Genomic DNA, 12,592 nt, shown 5'->3' on the forward strand with positions numbered 1-12,592 from the left:
TCTTGCTGTCAATATCTCTACTATACAGAATTTTGATTTTATAAAATTACTGATGTAGAAAAGGAATTATTGGGTATGTCTGCTTTGGGCCAGTTTGTTTAATTTTTATATGAGAGTCCAGAAATCATCCTGTGAGGTAAATTTTTAGAAACTGGAAAATAAAATGAGAGATGGGTGATAGCTTATGTTAACTTTAGGTGTTTGTTTTGATTGCTACATTTTAAGTGTTCAACAGAGATAAAAAAGAATTTAAATGTTTCCTCTTCTATATAAACAATAGTTGGGAGGGGGTTAGGATGTTCGTTTTCAGCAACAATGTTAAGACACACACTTTGCCTTTAATGTGTTGTGTTGTAACAACAAATTCACATCTGTCCTGCTGTATATGCTGAAGAATTGAATGTGGCGTTATCTTTTTTTATTATTAAAGTTTATTGGTGTGACAATTATTAGTAAAGTTACATAGATTTCAGGTGTACAATGCTGTATTACATCATCTATAAATCCCATTGTGTGTTCACCACCCAGAGTCAGTTCTCCTTCCATCACCATATATTTGATCCCCTTTACCCTCATCTCCCACCCCCCTCCCCCCTTACCCTCTGGTAACCACTAAACTATTGTCTGTGTCTATGAGTTTTTGTTTCTTCATTTGTTTGTCTTGTTCTTTTGTTGTTTTCAGTTTTATATCCCACCTATCAGTGAAATCATATGGTTCTCTACTTTTTCTGTCTGACTTATTTCGCTTAGCATAATAATCTCAAGATCCATCCATGTTGTCACAGATGGTGCTATTTCATCTTTTATTATGGCAGAACAGTATTCTATTGTGTGTGTGTGTGTGTGTGTGTGTGTGTGTGTGTGTATCACAACTTCTTTATCCATTCATCTTTCAAAGGACACTTTGGTTGTTTCCATGTTGGAGTTACCATTCTTAAGTGCCAATCAGTCCACCTGAGAGATGGGTTTGCACGCAGGTCTGATGCCAGCACCACCAGCACATATGAGTAGTGAGGGCGGTAAGAAAGGGGGGTCAGCCAGTACCCCGCCTCAGCTAAGGTCTTCATCTCGGGGCAGACTCAGCTGTATCTAGCTCCCTTTGGCCACCGTGACTACTTTCCTCTGCCAAGCAGGTGATTCTGTTGGACGCAGGCTCTGACAGGAGCCATGGCCATCATGGTCCCCTTGAGCCACCTGAAAGGGGGGGAGCGTGATGAGCTGCTACTTCGGACAGATTTGGGAGCATCACGGTGAAGCTGGGGTTAACAGCCTGTCCTACTTCGACCTAATGCAGTGTTCCTGGCTGAGCTTTCCTACGTGGGTTCAAACCAGCCAAGGTTAAAAATATCTTCTAATGATTTCTTTTCAGACTATCCCTAAGCAGTCATTTATAGTTTCAACATGTGTTTATTCTGCAGCTTTAAAAGGAGATTATATGATGCAATTGGGTCTTGCAGTTAGACACAGGCATTTGAAATGATTCTCCCAGTTAGGCTATCTTTCCTCTTGTCAGATACTATGTTTCCCTGAAGAGCTATCCAGAGAGATTGATATCTGTTACGTTCTGGAACTTCTAAAGGGAAGGGGATTTCCGTCATTTAGCTGGAGGCTTATGCCTCCTGCATCCAAATGATTTTCTGTGATTTCAACTTGTTTTTATCTTGGGTATTTTCTTAAAAATCTTTAGCTTATCAAAGACTTGCTAAAGTAATCATCTGAGCAGGGCCACTGGAGATAGTTAGACAAGAGTTTTGCCCATGGATTTGGTGGCCCTGCTCACAAGTTGCTGTTTTCCAAACCTGTTACACGTCTTTATTGATCTTGCCTTTGCCCTCTCATCTTTCTTACATTCCTTGGAGAATTTAGACACCAATACTGAGCATCATGCTGAGAATAAGAACTGGTCAGTTTTGAATAAGACTTCCTTTCCTTAATGGTTCGTGTATATTCACATAACCTCATGATGTAAGAATTTTAATAATGCCAGAATTATATTTGCATGGGCTTCTATTTATCTTTTGATTTATTAGGATCAGGTATGAGGTTTAAGTTAAATGGGCTGAATTCATAGAGAATAATTTGCAGAACTATTCAAAAACAGAAATCAATTTGGAATAAATTGCATGGATATGCCAGGGGGCCTGGGGTGGCAGCGAGAGTCCATTTAGTTTAAAGTACGAACTGAGTTTAATTTGCCTACTTCGACATTGGAACCTAGCTTTTTCCTAGTTTAGAGAAATGTCCAGCTCTCAGGGCTCGTAGTACTTTTAACAACTTTGCATTTTTATGATGAAAGTGAGCATGTGCAGGAATATCAAAATCTTTCCTTTATCAGGCATTTCTTGGGTGTCGTCTCTTTGCCAGTCACTGTGTAAGCCTGGGGATATAGTGATGAGTAAGAAAGGACAGGTACATAGTGTGATGCATGTAACTAGCAGAGGAGGTGCTACCGGGAGCAGTAATGACTGACCAGTGCTGCTGATGGGCTTAGGGATAATGTGTCAGAAAGACGCCGTGTTTGGAAGAGTAAAGACAAGCACAAGTAGTGCCTCAGATTTCATGTGAGATGACGTGACTCCACCCCACTTCAGATAATTTATGCACCTTCTGCAATGCCATTGCAGATGTGGACCAAAATTTGATGGATCGCCTCCAGAGAGTGAATAACACCTTATCCAGCCAAATTAGCCGTTTACAAAATATCCGGAACACCATCGAAGAGACTGGAAACTTGGCAGAACAAGCACGTGCCCGGGTAGAAAGCACTGAGCAGCTGATTGAAATCGCGTCCAGAGAACTTGAGAAAGCAAAGATTGCAGTTGCCAACGTGGTAAGTGACTTTGGAGCCCTGAGGTGGGGGCAGGGGTCCCTTGGTGATTTGTAGCAAGTGGAATGCTCCTTCAGCTAAGGTGACGCCTTGTATCTTTTTGTCTTGAAACATGGAGCAAGAAAGCCACATGGCTCATAGTGGTCACGAAATACTTATCAGGAACTGGATACAAATCAAAGGACTTATGGCTCCTTTCTCTAGCTTTGTTCCTTCTATGGCACTAGACAATTTAAACTTCCTTTAGCCTTTGCTGAAAATAGAAGCAATATGCTACAATCAAGGACACTGGTATGAAAGTAAAGATCTCTGAAATTAAGAAGGGGCATTCTTTTTGCTAAATGACGTTAATAGAAATTTAGTTTGGACACTTGCTTTATTAAAATTAAGTAATGCAACCCTTTAAGATTGGTGCTTTGTTTATTTGCTCGTTAGTCCATCACTCAGCCCGACTCTACGGGGGACCCAAACAACATGACTCTTTTGGCAGAAGAGGCTCGAAGGCTCGCTGAACGGTAAGCTGCTGGCTCCTGTTTAATGGTTAAGTTATGGCTTTCTTTATGGAGTGGACATATCCCATCCTGGACCTGCAGACACTTTCCACAGAACCCATTTTTGCGAAGTTTGCTCTCTTTTCTGAAATGTTACCAGCTACATGAATTCTTTTCTTCCCTTTCCTTTGAAATTGGAATATTTACTTTGAATATTAGAATATGATGATTTGAAGGGAAATTATATTTTCTCATCTGAAAGAAAACCATAACATTTTTAGATGTGTCCAGAGCAATTACATGGGCTTCCCGCTTTAACATATGCTCTCTTTCTGCCCTTTGTAAATGTGAATGTGTGCACTGTGTGGTTTAGTTCATAGAACAGTCATGGTTTCATAGCTGGGTTTTCTGATTAAAAGAAGACAGGTGGACACATTACAGAAAGTTCTCAAGAAAATTAAGTCTTGGAGATCAATTAATGCTGTTATGCTTCATATGTGAATTTTGATGGAAAGTTTACCATACCCAAAAGAATGGCCACGTATTGCAGTGTGACAATGTAATATGAAATTTTAGAGCTTAAAAAAAAACACCTTAGCAGTTACCCAGCTAAAATGCATTATTTGGCTGGAGTCCCTATTAAGGTGTTTCTTGCCGTTTGGTGTTGAGTTGCTTTTCCTGGCCAGTAATTAGGTTGCATGTGTGAAATCTGAATAGTCAAAACTATTTCAAGACTAGTAGAAACTGAACCAGAGTAATGATTGAAAAGATTAGGTCTGGGGTTTGTGTTTATGAGTAGATAAATGAGTTTTTGTAGCATACGTGGTTTCATATGTAAATTACTTTTGAGTAATTATAAGTAACTTTTTAAAGAAATACCCACATTTGCTCCTATATATTTTATACCATTAATTTTCTTGGGAACTCATTTTCTCAGATTATAGAATGCGATTTGTAAACTCAGGCCCACTGAGATGATTGTAAAATTCCAAATTTATACGATTTCCCCATGTTTGTAAAACTCTGCCCCCGTTAGTATATGTATGTATAATAAAGTAAGCATTACTTAAATTCTACTTCTTCCCCAATTAGCTGTTTCTGTTTCATGGTTTATTTTTTTCTTACGTGTTATAGCCACAAGCAAGAAGCTGATGACATTGTACGAGTGGCAAAGACAGCCAATGATACATCAACTGAGGCATATAATCTGCTTTTGAGGACACTGGCAGGAGAAAATCAGACAGCAATTGAGATTGAAGAGCTTAATAGAAAGTGAGTGCAATTTAAAATTGGCTTATAGCCCTTCAGTTGTTCTTGTAAGTAACACCAGTTCAATGAAAAATTAAATGCTGGCATGTTCAGCGTTTGCATTCATGCAGTAAGATTTCTATTGTTAATCATGCTTTTGAAATGGTGCTGTAATTAGAGCAGGGTATGTAGAGCCACGGAGAATTTATCTGATCCAGTTCCTGGTACTGCAGAGAAATGTAAGAAGACTAGCCATGATACTTAAAATTCTGCATAAATGAAAACAGAAGAAGAGAAAAACAATTCATAACATAGAGAAAATATACTTGAGCTACAAATATTTAAAAGGTGTCCAAAATAAGAAAGGATAAGGTAACCCATATGTTATAAATAGATGTGATGAGATGACATATGCATTTCAGCTATGTTGGTATTAAAGAATAGCATTTTAATCTCATTTCCTTTGAGGTTTTGGAAATACTGTCACAGTGATTTAAACTAGAATGAATCTGGTTAATATTAAGATGCCCAAAGCAACTGAATTTTTCCATTAAATCACATCTTTTGTTCCTTAGATATGAACAAGCAAAGAACATCTCACAGGATCTGGAGAAGCAAGCTGCCCGAGTGCATGACGAGGCCAAAAGGGCTGGTGACAAAGCTGTGGAGATCTATGCCAGCGTCGCCCAGCTGACGCCTGTGGACTCAGCAGCCCTGGAGGTACGGGGTTGACAGCCTGTGTGCACAGGGCTCGTCGTCAGTGTGTACACACACACACACACACACACACACACACACACCCCTCAGTGCCCACACACACACACACACACACACACAACACCCCTCAGTGCCAACACACACACACACACACACACCCCACAGTGCCCATACACACACCCCCTCAGTGCCAACACACACACACACCTCACAGTGCCCACACACACACACACCCCACAGTGCCAACACACACATACACACACACACACAGACATTCACCCCTCTGCCCACACACACACACCCCTCAGTGCCCACACATACACACACACACACCCCTCAGTGCCCACACACACACACACCCCTCGTGCCAACACACACACACATACACACACACCCTCTCTCTCACCCATCCCAATCTAGGTATAAGAGCTCTTCTGTCTGCCCAGCAACTATCCCTGGTTCCTACCTCCACTTTCCTCCAACTGACTCACTGGTGAAGTTGAGTTCTATTTTAGATACGTTAATAGAACTTACTGAGGTGAATAATCCTGTGACTATAAACATTAACTAACAAAGACTACTTTAGTGATATGAATAGTCGCTCCAAAGTCTTCAATATAAATCCAAATTACAATATCATTGGATTAATTAAAGCAGAATACAGCTGTACCGTTACTCCTGGGCACTGCTAAGTTGAGAATGAGAGGAAAATAAAAGAGAATGGTTTAAATGAAAGAACTACATCAGAACTGAAATATTTGGGGATTGGTAGTATTTTATTTCGTTTTACTCTAATTATGAATCCTCATACCAGGCTCTGGAAAAATGGTGTGTGTGTGTGTGTGTGTGTGTGTGTGTGTGTGTATATATATATATATGGGTTTTTTTTGTTTTTTTTTAATTAAACTTGAAATTCATTAAAAATTTCACTTCTTACACCCGAGGCTTTGACTTGATTTTCACCATAAAGGTTTAGGTCTTTTCAGACATGTACACACTATATGATTGCACATATATGAAATTTGAGAATAGGCAAAACTAATCTATGATGATAAATTGGCAGCTGCATTGTTGGAAAGGTGGGTGTGGAAATTGACTGGAAAGAGATACAAGGGAATTTCCTGGGGTGGACACATTCTGTGTCTTGATTGGTGTGTTGGTTACAGGTAAATATAGATCAAACTAAGCATTGTGTGTTTCACCATATGTAACGTATACCTCAATTTTTGAAATAACGTCCCTAATATTGTGACCTGTGCTGTTCTTTTAAAAATATCGATTGAGTATTAAGTGTGATACGTTACTTAAGCCTTCCTTTTCATCAGTTTAACTGTTCAGTCTAAAAACGTAGTGATCTTACTTGGTTTTCACAGAATGAGGCAAATAAAATAAAGAAGGAAGCTGAGGATCTCGACCGTCTGATTGACCAGAAGTTAAAAGATTACGAAGACCTCAGAGAGGACATGAGCGGGAAGGAACTCGAAGTAAAGAAACTTCTGGAGAAAGGAAAGATCGAACAGCAGGTTGGTTTGCTGTCCAGTTCCTTCATTTCTTGAAGCAAAATTTGAAACTGTCCAAGCGTGAGCTGTGCCTGTATGTGTCACCACAGTTGGCGGGGCATCAGACCGCGTAGTATTCCAAGGAGGGCTTCCTGCGCTGCCCTAACCTGCAGGTGCCGGCAAGTCTCCTGCTGGTAGCCTGGCGGTGCCCGGTCTGTTAGGAGAGGGGGCATTTGCCTTGGAGGGTCCGTCCTCTCATCTGCCATGTGTTTGCAGACTGCCGACCAACTCCTAGCCCGAGCGGATGCTGCTAAGGCGCTTGCAGAAGAAGCTGCTAAAAAGGGACGAAATACCTTACAAGAAGCCAATGACATCCTCAACAACCTGAAAGGTAGGAAGGGTCAAGTAAGGGGAAATTTGTATGCTTCCTCCATAGGGGTGCGTTCCTGCTCGCTCTCTCTTTTTTTGTTTTTTTTTTAATTTTTACCACGAGATGCTCTGAACATGTGCAATATGAAAGATAATATAGTAGTCCGCCCTTAACATGGGGAATACTTGGCAAAACCCCCAATGGATTCCTGAAACCAAGGATAGTACCAAACCCTATATATGCTATACTATGTGTTTTCCTGTACATATATACCTAGGACAAAGTTTAATTTATACATTAGGCACAGTAAGAATTAACAACAATAACTAAAAATAAAATAGAACAATTATAATAATACACTGTAATAAAAGGAATTGAATGTGAGCTCTCTCAAAATGTCCTATTGCACTGTACATATACAGTGTGGATCCTGGATAAAGGGATGCTTCATGTTCCAGGGGGAACAGAGCAGGGCTGGTGCAAGATTTCATCACACTACTCTGAAGAGCATGCAGTTTAAAACTTATGAATTATTTATTTCTGGAATTTCCCATTTAATATTTTTGGACCATAGTTGACGGTGGGTAATTGAAACTACAGAAAGCGAAACTATAGATAAGGGGGGACTATAGTATAATAAATTCCAAATACCCATCATCCAGATTCAGCAGTTATAATTTTTCCTATATTTACTTCATCCCCCAAAACCCACCTTACTTTTTTATGAAGTATTTCAGAGAAAAATCCCAGAGCTCATTTCGTCTTATCCCTGCATATAAAAAAAATAATAATAAAAATGGAATTTTATTTTGTTAGGATAACTTATATGGCCAAAATATGCCTATTTAGCTGATTTATGTTGGTAAATGGAGATTAATTTTCTCTGCCAATTGTATCTCAGTTTTTTTGTTTTCTTCCTTCACCCAGATTAAAAAAAAAAAAAAAATGCGCTCAATTCACTGTGTGGCTCTGGACTTAACCTCTGATAAAATAGCCACAAGTTCTATACATATGGAAGCTTTATAGGATAGTGGTTGAATGTAGAGTTCTGGTGTCAGTGGATTGGGTTAGAATCCCCAATCTACCTCTTTCTGTCTATCTTCGGGGAATTTATCTACCTCTTTAATCCTCACTTTTCTCACACATAAAGATGATACAGTGCCTGCATTACAGACACATAGAACTCTTAACTCAGTACCTAACACACAGTAAACACTAATAAACTGCAACTTTTTATATTGCTTGAGATGTAGTGATGGCATGCTCAGCACCCTGCATGAAAATACATTTCTCAAGTCAGAATTTGCATTCGAGAAACAGCTGTTCACGCCTCTGAATCTTCCCTGTAGAGCTGTGGGCTTTGTCTTTCTGAGCTTTCAGTCCATGCTGTTCTTCATGTTACTCCCCTGACTGCCATGGCTCATAAAACAAAATCCAGTTGCAGCTCCTCGAAGCGTTGCCCTGTGGGTTTGTTGAGAGCTGAGTTCGAATGCATTCCTTGACCTTGTTTCAGACTTCGATCGGCGAGTGAACGATAACAAGACTGCCGCGGAGGAGGCTCTAAGGAGGATCCCTGCCATCAATCAGACCATAATCGAAGCCAATGATAAGACGAGGGAAGCCCGGCTGGCCCTGGGCAACGCTGCCGCCGACGCCACCGAGGCCAAGCAGAAGGCCCACGAGGCCGAGAAGATCGCCAGCGCCGTCCAAAAGGTGTGTGTGTTCCTCTTCTCGGAACCATCTTTCGCGAGTCATTTTCCAGTTGCTTTCTAGATCCCCAAAGCCCTCGCAGATTTTTTTCCTCAACTCCAGTAGAATTATCTGAAACCATGCTTGTCGTTTATTTATTTACTAAGCCTCGGAGTATGTAACACATTGATGAAGAGGGAGACTCATCGAAAAAGCTCTTGACTCTGAAATTTCTAGTATGTCTCAGTGGCAGGGTCTGAGTTGTGAGGAGGTGGATGGCTTCAGGGACCCACAGAGCCCTCGCCGACAAAAAATGAGGCTCTTCCTTAAATAAACAGTTCTTTAACCTGGACAGTTGACATTTCTTTTTTTTCTTCTTCAGTCTTGTAGAGAGAGCGCTAAGTCAGTACAACTTGCAGGCCGCTCATTCAAGCATATTGCCGTATCTAGCCCCACCCATTCAGGATTTCTGTAGCTGCCTCTGCTGGATTCTTTCTACTCATTGTAAAGAATAATTTCTTTAGGCTGGCATTTTCCTACTTAAAGGTCAACCTATTTGTTTTTTTTGAAAGGAGAGATTGGAGCTGATTCTAAAATTATGTATTTGAGAATCACACACATCTTTTAGTTTCTTTAGAACAGTCAGTTTTGGATTAACTGTATTGTATAAAATACTCGTATTTCAGGATTATGTACATTTCAGGTCTTTTTGTACATTATGATGAACTGCCATGTAGAGCAAGGCCAGCTTGAATTTAAATGTTTTCCAACTGAAAGAATCTAATCAATATGATGTGATGGAAAGTGGACACCATTTAAATGTTTAGCATTTGCTAGCTGTGTGAACTCAACCGAAAATGACAATAATAGAACTGGAAGTTTTAAGGATTAAATAAAAGGAGGCAAAAAGAAACGATAATAAGTCAACTTACAGTACAAATTACTGCCCTGTTCTTTCTGGATCGTCTTTGCGCACTATTTTACAGATTAAGGAGCGGGAGCGTATGTTAGAAAAAGGAAAGCTGTTCATTTGGTTCATTAGCCTTGTTTATTTTGTGCCCAGAATGCTACCAGCACCAAGGCAGACGCCGAAAGGACTTTTGCAGAAGTGACAGAGCTGGATAACGAGGTGAACAACATGTTGAAACAGCTCCAGGAAGCAGAAAAGGAGCTGAAGAGGAAACAAGACGATGCTGACCAGGACATGATGATGGCAGGGATGGTAAGCAACTTCGGCTTCTGTGCTCAAGGGCAAAGCGAAGGGTGTTTAATCAAAGCGTCTCTTTCACATACGCTTCTTTTTTTTTTTTTTTCTTTTTTTTTCTGTTGCATTTGCTAGTCAAGAATTGGGTTAGTAAGCTTACACTGAAGACAAAGAACTTGGATCTTCTGCCCGGTTGTTGCATAATTGTCCTGTCCCAAAGCTACTCTCGGTTAAAAGCAAAACACTGTTTTGCACATTTGAGGTTTTAGGATATTTAAAAGTACGTATTCATGTTTTTGAATGGATCATTCATAGACAGTATAAAATCAAAACGGAACACAAAGGGATGCAATGAAAAGTTCATTTCCTCCCTACTCTTGTTCTCCCAACAGTCTGCTCCCGAGAGGCAAAGACCAGTTTCTTGTGTACAAAGACATTTTTGAAGCTGGCAAAACGTACTAAACTTACATCCAATTTAATTTTTCACCTTTCGTGATCATGTGTGTACATAACACTGTAACAAAATTGACTTACGATGCATGGCCCAACAAAGAACTAGGGCCCATTTTTCTGTTTTATGCCATATTTTATGTTTGAAAGACTTCAGTGGAGTCACAATGGAAGTATTCCTTTCCAGTTCCTTCTGATTACAAACCCCGTAATAACAGACATGGGCTTGTTTAATTGTGTCCTTTCAGTGCAAGGAAGGGACCTTTTTTCCATTCCTGTTAAAAAAAAAAAAACAGGCCCTTCCCTCTGGGTCATTTTCACCCTGGGATGGAAAGGGGAAATACTAAGCCAGTTAATCTAGGTAAAGAAGACTCTAGGGAATTGATCAAATGAAGCATCCCTGTATAAAAACCTTATTTTATTATGCTGTATCTCCTTTTTGTGTCCTCATTTTCGGTACCAAGGTGTGGCTCAAGTGGAAATTCCCGTATAGTAAAATTACGTATTTCTCATATGCTGAGGGTCTCTGGATTTCATCTGTAATATGGTTGTAGACACATTAGATTTAGAGCCTACTGAAAGAAAGAGACGGTTGTGTTCTTTATAAGCTCCAAGAGAGGAGTATAGACTCAATTCCAAGGGTGGAAAGAAGATACATTTTTTGCGTCTTTTGGTAAAATAACTTCTAAGAAGCACACAACACTGACATACACTGTCCCATTTATGTTTGTCAATCCTGAAATAAGCATACGCATTGGGCCAGTGTTGTGTGAGCCTGTAACAACATGTTTTTTTTTAACCAGAAGAGTGCAGGCTTGTGGTTGTTCCTGGAAGTGGGGGCAGTAGGTTAAATGCACTGGTATCGCTCTCGGAGGCCACTCCTAGGTCCTTACCCCTCGCCTCGTATCCACACAGCCACGCCTGTGAAGGCTCAGTAGGAACGGCTGTGATTTGAACAGACGTTAATCATTTATTTGTGAAGGTTTTTTTTCTCCCTTTGCTTTTTTTTTTTTAATTTTCATACTGTTTCTATCTAAAGCTTTTACACTGTCTTGATCCAACACCTAGGAAAAACAATTATGTAGTGTGGAGCTCAAAGCCACTCATGTATCTCCTGACTAGATTTATTTGTGAGAGCATCTGTTTTCTGATATTTAGACACTTCCTCTTCCATGGTCATTTCCTGTGACTCACACACACGTGTATTTATTCAGGTTCCATGGAATTTTCCCAAATATATTTACCTTTGTTTGATTGTTGAATGTAAATTGTATTGTCCCAGTGTGTGTGTGTGTGTGTATGTGTGTGTGTGTGTGTGTGTCTGTGTGTGTGTGTGTGTGTGTGTGTGTGTGCGTGTGTGTGTGTGTCTGCAGGTCATGGAGAGGGAGTTATAGAAGTTTTCTGGTAATAGGACAGTTCCGAGAATAATAAAGTTTTTGAGAATAGGACATTCCTGATACGTCCCTAAGAGTGCCCTGAAGGATATGTTTTGGGTATAAAATGTAATTTTTATGCTCATTCTTTAAAAATAACTTGTTTCTGCTTAATGGGTTTTATTATGAATATACCTCCACGTATTCCTGAGAGAAAGTGAGAAAAGCAGATCATACTGATCTTTGAAATAACAAATACAGTCAGTGCAGGCACACTGACTGCCTATTCATGACTGTTGTAGGAATGAAAAATTGCAACATCCGCAACATGAAGATAGGCCCTCCTTTCTCCACCCCCCCACCCCCCTAAAAGGAAAGAGAGCCTGCAGTGAGAGATTGTAGTTTCATGAATTAGGAAAGGGGAAAGCATATGAAAATTAAATTCGTTGGCTCATTAGGGAAGAAAATAGTTGAAGAAGGTGAAAATATACCATCAGGGCTCTTTGTATCCTTCATCCTTCTCCCCCCATGCAGGCTTCACAGGCCGCTCAGGAAGCTGAGATCAATGCCAGAAAGGCCAAGAACTCTGTCACCAGCCTCCTCAACCTCGTAAATGACCTCTTAGAGCAACTGGGTGAGTAGCCATAGAGTCACTTTACGGTTTGGGGATTCTGATATAGTTGACTCAAAAGCAGATATTATATATACTGTGAATATTATGTGA

At 40.1% G+C, this 12,592-nt stretch overlaps 1 protein-coding gene across 1 annotated transcript in view; it reads left to right on the forward strand.

The window, feature by feature from the left end:
- The window catches only part of LAMC1 (laminin subunit gamma 1), a 109,000-nt gene that overhangs the window by 91,844 nt on the left and 4,564 nt on the right, over nt 1–12,592 (forward strand). Inside the window, exons 19-27 of the mRNA XM_019728589.3 lie at nt 2,625–2,830; nt 3,263–3,342; nt 4,453–4,590; nt 5,142–5,286; nt 6,657–6,806; nt 7,059–7,173; nt 8,666–8,865; nt 9,905–10,063; nt 12,403–12,502. Of these exons, the coding sequence (XP_019584148.3) occupies nt 2,625–2,830; nt 3,263–3,342; nt 4,453–4,590; nt 5,142–5,286; nt 6,657–6,806; nt 7,059–7,173; nt 8,666–8,865; nt 9,905–10,063; nt 12,403–12,502 (1,293 nt within the window). The remainder of the gene's footprint in view (nt 1–2,624; nt 2,831–3,262; nt 3,343–4,452; nt 4,591–5,141; nt 5,287–6,656; nt 6,807–7,058; nt 7,174–8,665; nt 8,866–9,904; nt 10,064–12,402; nt 12,503–12,592) is intronic.

This window comes from Rhinolophus sinicus, chromosome 11 (genome assembly GCF_057876585.1).
Source record: "Rhinolophus sinicus isolate RSI-liver-muscle chromosome 11, RSI-T2T, whole genome shotgun sequence".
NCBI classification, from domain to species: Eukaryota; Metazoa; Chordata; class Mammalia; order Chiroptera; family Rhinolophidae; genus Rhinolophus; species Rhinolophus sinicus.